The sequence below is a fragment of the Otolemur garnettii genome, unplaced genomic scaffold, assembly GCF_000181295.1.
Source record: "Otolemur garnettii isolate 467f Iridium unplaced genomic scaffold, OtoGar3 scaffold00061, whole genome shotgun sequence".
Lineage (NCBI taxonomy): Eukaryota > Metazoa > Chordata > Mammalia > Primates > Galagidae > Otolemur > Otolemur garnettii.
Window position 1 is genome coordinate 1,761,247 of NW_003852456.1, and position 5,824 is coordinate 1,767,070.

At 42.9% G+C, this 5,824-nt stretch overlaps 1 protein-coding gene across 1 annotated transcript in view; it reads right to left on the reverse strand.

Moving 5' to 3' along the window:
- Positions 1-277: 277 nt before the first annotated feature.
- TLR3 (toll like receptor 3) overlaps positions 278-5,824 on the reverse strand; it is a 10,724-nt gene continuing 5,177 nt past the window's right edge. Inside the window, exons 3-4 of the mRNA XM_003792768.3 lie at positions 1,266-3,118; positions 278-730 (exon numbers count right to left, since the gene is read on the reverse strand). Coding sequence (XP_003792816.1) covers positions 502-730; positions 1,266-3,118 — 2,082 coding nt within the window. The 3' untranslated portion in view covers positions 278-501. The remainder of the gene's footprint in view (positions 731-1,265; positions 3,119-5,824) is intronic.

Below are 5,824 nucleotides of genomic sequence, written 5' to 3' on the forward strand. Positions count from 1 at the left end.
CCACGCTGGGGCAGGCACTACCAAACTACAACATTTTTCAACTGAGAAAAATACTGTAATTACACTTTTATAAATGTTGTTATATATTTTACTCTTTTACAATGGAAAGAGCATGATACCCATTAAAACAATGATCTTTCATTCTAAGTACATCTCGAAAAGTGACTATAGTAAACCCGAACATAACTCTTTTACTTAAATGGAATATATTTTAAAACCTTTATTAGTTGTCATACAACTCAGTGACCCATTGTGTATTCATTAGCAGAGGAAGTTCTTATGTGCTTATATGTTTATTTGGGGTCAAATTCAGTCAGTTGCCAATAAGAGGCCTGGGATAGGGAGATACATTTGCACAGAAGACATGTAATTGGGCTCTAATGTCATTACCTACAAGTATGAATAAACAGATTGCATTACTTTCAAGTAAAACTCAAATTTACCATGGAACTTTTTAAATTTAGGAAGTCTCTCCTTTACTAACTTAATCTTTCAATCAATTTAATGTACTGAATTTCTGGACCCAAGTGCTACTTGCAATTTATGATGAAAGGCATTTATCCGTTCTTCATGAACCGGCCAATTCAAGATGCAGTGAGATTTAAACATTCCTCTTCGAAGACAGAGTGCATGGTTCAGTTTATAATCTGGAATGTCTTCAAGAAAAATCAATATAATGGAATCCAAATTTTGTTCAATAGCTTGCTGAACTGCATGGTGGACCTTGAATCTGAATAAAAAAATATATATAAATATATATATACACACACACACATACATATATATTATATAGTTAAATAATCAAACCTTTTATAATATCCAAAAGCTCTGCAATCTAAAATCATCTGTGGAATTTACCCTGGCACTAAAAATCAGGGTTTTTCCGCCTTAATTTTATTTTTAAATCTGAGTCGTGAGTAATAATGTTGGTACTATAGGAAAGTTCAATTGAAAAATAAATACAAGGCCGGGCATGGCAGCTCACATCTGTCATTCAAACACTCTGGTAGGCTGAGGCAGGAATTTGAGATCAGCCTGAGCAAGACTGAGATCCCATCTCTACTAAAAATAGAAAAACTAGCTGGGCATGCTGGAGGGCACCTACAGTCCCAGCTACTTGGGAGGCTGCAGCAGGAGGATGGCTTGAGACCAGGAGTTAGATGTTGCTGTGAGCTGTGATGATGCCATGGCACTCTACCCAGGGCAACAGAGTGAGACTGTGTCTCAAAAAAAAAAGTACATAAAATTTCACTATGTTCACCTACCTTTTGCATAATGGATCTTTTAATAAATGACGTGTTATAACAAAAATAATTTTTTTGCTTCTTCTTATGCTATTAACAATTGCTTCCAGTTCAAGGACACCTGCCTCAAAGTCCCTTTCTTCCAGGCAAAACTTGAGAGAGTGGTCTTTCTCTTCCATTGGGCACAAGTGCTCCCACACCCAAGCCCTATCTTTATGGGCATGAATTATATATGCTGTATATTCAAACTGCTCTGGCTGTCTGTCTATTTCTTTAAAACCAAGAACTCGGTGCACTGAAACATTCCAATAGAAAGATATCCTCCAGCCCTCAAAATGGACGAGCAGTATAATAAAGATAAAAAACAATAGGATACTGGTGTTGATCATAAAAAGGAGTTCAAAAGGGGCACTGTCTTTGCAGGGTGACGTATCAAAAAGCATCACTGGGGACCCATGATACTGAGGTGGAGTGTTGCAGAGGTAATGACTTGACAGATCAGAGATGTTGGTATGGGTCTCATTGATCCAATTAACAAACCAGGCAATACTTTCACATGTACAATCAAAAGGGTTAAAGCTCATATCTAAATTACTCAGATTCTTGAAAGCTGGTTCAAAAATATCCTTCTCCACTGATGTTACGAGATTCTTCTGAAGGCTCAGTGACTTTAGAGACACCTGAGAGTCAAAGACAGATGGTGGGAGAATGTTTAAATTATTCAATCCTAAATCGATGCTCTTAAGTTCAAATAAGTCCTTGAAGACCCCCAGTGGGATCTCATCAAAGCCATTAGATTCTAAGTTAAGGATGTGGAGGCGAGAAAGACCCTTTAGAAAATAAACAGGACCGCCAGGGTTCGCATGTTTCCAGAGGCGTGCTAAATTGTTATGCTGCAAATCCAGAATTTCTAGTTTCTGAAGACCCTCCAACATTTCATCGTTTATGTTGGCTAGATTGTTGTTGCTTAGATCCAAAATTGTCAAGTTATGAAGAGGGTGGAAAGGTGAAGGAGAGACATCCACATTCTTCAGGGCCACCCTTCTGAGCATCAGTCGCTGAAGGCTTGGGACCGAAGCAAAGGAGTTGCTAGTCAGTTGCAGGTATTTGTTGTAGGAAAGGTAGATTTCAAAAATATTGTCTAGCCCTCTCCATTCCTGGCCTGTGAGTTCTTGCCCAATTTCATTGAGACCAAGGTCAAGTACTTTCAGACGGCCCAATGGAGAGAAAGCACCGCTCTCTATTTTTGAGATTTTATTTTTGGTCAGGTTGAGTACAAGTAATGGGGAATAAGCAAGTGATGAGAATGTCTCATTTGTTATGGTTTGCAAACTTGAGAAGGAGCTGGACAAACTTAAGTATTGCAGATTTATCAATCCCGTGAACATATGGCTTTTTATGCCTGGAATATCATTATCTTCCATGTTAAGGTACTCTAAACGTTTCAGCCACTGAAAGGAAAAGTCATCAATCTTGGGGAGGGAAGTAAGGGAGATACTTTTTTTAGTAAATGATTGTTTCAAATTCAGAGATCTCACATTGAAAAGGCCGTGGAAGGAGTGAGATGACAAATGCTGTATATTATTGTACTCCAGGGACACGTGTTCTAGGTGTGGAAGCCACGCAAAGGAATCATTACCAATCACATTTAAATTGTTGTGGGAGAGATCGAGCGTGGTGAGATTTGTCTGCTTTAGTCCAGTGAACGTCGTGTTGCTGGTTGTGAGCAGCTGGACGTTGCTCAGAAATAGATTCTGAATGCTTGAGTTCGATAACTCCAAACAAAGCTTCTCTGTGAGACTGGGGCCTAGAGGGGCATTGTTCAGACAGAGGCCAAATAATTTTCCAATTGCGTGGAAACACCCTGGAGAAAACTTAATGTGGGGGAAGAAAGAAAACGAGGTTAATAATAATAGATGCTGTAAGACCATGGAAAACTTAAATGCAATTCTTCACTCAATCTGCACTCACCTTTCACCACTGTCCTTAATGGGCAGGGCATGCCTCTCATTCCTCTAACACTGGGGGGGGGTGCGGGGGGGACACCCCCTGGGGGATGGGTACCAGTACCAGTCTGTGGCCTGCTAGGAACTGGTCTGCACACCAAGAGGCAAGCTAAGGAGAGAAGCTTCCTCCGTCTTTACAGCTGCTCCCCACCGCCTGCATCATCCCTGAGCCCCACCTCCTGTCATATCAGCAGCCCCATTAGATTTTCATAGGAGCACAAACGCTACTATAAACTGCCCGTGGGAGAGATCTAGGTTGCGTGCTCCGTGTGAGAATCTAACGCCTGATCTTTGGTGGAGCTGAAGCAGGTGATGCTAGTGTTGGCGAGTGGTTACAAATACAGATCATCATTAGCAGAGAGCAGAGACCATCATGAATCAATTGTCTATAGACACATATCAAAACCGTCTGACCCCCAAACCTTCCTTCCCTTCCCCATCCATGGAAAAGCTGACTTCTATCAAAGTGGTTGGTGGTGCCAAAAAGTTTGGGGACCACTGGCCTAACACACCGCTCTTCTTCTTCTGAGACTGTAACACCCACCTCCCACTCTCTCTCCCAGTAGGCCCTGGCCACGGGCTCATCTGTGCTCAGCATTCAGTGTGTCACCTTGGATGTCACCTCTGCAGGGGGACTTCTCTGACTTCCCAGTCTAGGTTAAGTGTCCTGGGATTTCCATTTCTGCACACCAAGTACAATCATAATGAGCAAAGTACTGGTAAAGTTACCATGGGGGCACATCCTGGTTTCATTTTGGTGGCCACTGGCTCTCAGAGACTTCGTGGAAGGAACGAAGGGATGTTTTTTATTACAAAATAGCAACACACACTTCTGTGAGGACCAGATCAGCTCCATTTTGTTGTTCACCACATAAGTTCTGTTCCTAAGCCCCTGGCCTGCAGGGCCCACCCTGCAGCCCTCCCCATTCCATTCCTAGTTGCTCAACCATATCTGCAGGGCCCACCCTGCAACCTTTCTCATTCCTTTCCGAGTTGCTCAACCATATAGCGCCACCTTGGGCAACAGAGCAATAAGCCCCCAATTCCTTGTTAACTATGTCACCTTACTGCAATAAACAGTAAGTTTCTATTACCTTGAAATATAGGTAACCAGGTTATACCAACTCTAGCCCCCAGTTAAGGGACCCCCCACCCCTCACCTGTACCAATCCAAATTCACCTTTACTAGTGAAATCATCAGCCACCAATGCAAACCCTCCTTTACTTCCTCCTTTACTAATGAAATCACCAACCACCAATGAAAAGTGTACTCGTATCCGACCCTACCCCTCTTGCTTTCTGTACTCCATAAAAACTGCCTTCACCCCGAGTTCGCGGCTTGTCCTAGGCTTGCATGCCAGGAGAGTCCAGGCTTCCCGGGGCCTGAAATAAATTCATCTCATGCTTTTTACATCGGAGTGTGTTTCGGACTGTCCGTGGGAGTCTTTTGGGAGAATTTCGGGCATAACACTTCCCCTTCTGCAGCTCTGAGCTCCAGCTATCCCTTTCGTCTTTCTCCCCAATTTTTTCCTGACTAAATTTTGCTCTAGTGTTTCCAGGTCCCTTCCACTCTGTTCCACGCCCTTACCACAGAGAGCATTGGCTACTCTGGGGCTCAGAGCTGGGACAAGAGCACAGGAGGAGAGAGAGGAGGAATCCAGAGAGAATGGGGGCCGTCCCTGCAATTAAACCCACCAGACAGCATCAGGGCTCTGATTTTTAATGTGTGGCTTGGGATACGTTAGGGTTAATGGCAGGGGAGGGGAAGAAGTGTAGAAAAAAGAGTGTTTTATTATAAATAAGATGAGTTAAAAGGCAAAGCAGGTAACCAACCATGGCATATGTACACCGTGGAGTACTACTCAGCTGTAAGAAAAGATGGAGACTTTAGGTCTTTTGTGTTTACCTAGATGGAGTTGAAACACATTGTTCCTAGTAAAGTACTCAAGAATGGGGGGGAAAGTATCTGATGTACTCAATACTAATATAAAACCAACATAGACATGATTACACGCCCACACAGAAGAAGGGGGAGGGGAGAGGAGGCAGAAAGGGGCGGAGGAAGGGAGAGAAAGGAGGGGGAGGGGGGAGGAGGAAGGGTGATTGGCGGGATCTCACCGAATGTGCCTAATGTGAGGGTGTCGGGCACGCTCCCCAGGTGAAGGGCTCAACCACAACTTAGACTTGAAATGAAAACAGTGCAACCTACACATTTATGTCCTCATATTAAACCGAATTTTTAAAAAAATGCAAAACAGGAAATTAATTTTGATAAATCTACATGATAGTATTATTCCGCAGCCACTAAAATAAGGTTGCGCATGAATCTTAATGAGGCAGGAGATGTTCACGACATGATATTAATTTTACAAAACAGGAGACACCATTACCCTCAAGAGAAATAGCACAGCTGTTAGGAGCTGGTCTACTGTGGCCAGCAGCCCAGCTCTGTCCCGGGAGGGCGCCGCCTGAAACATGTCACTTAACACGTCTTCATCTCCATTTACTCTTGGGTAAAAGGGCAAGAAGAGGAAGCTTATTAAAAAGATTATGTACATAAAATATAAAACAAAA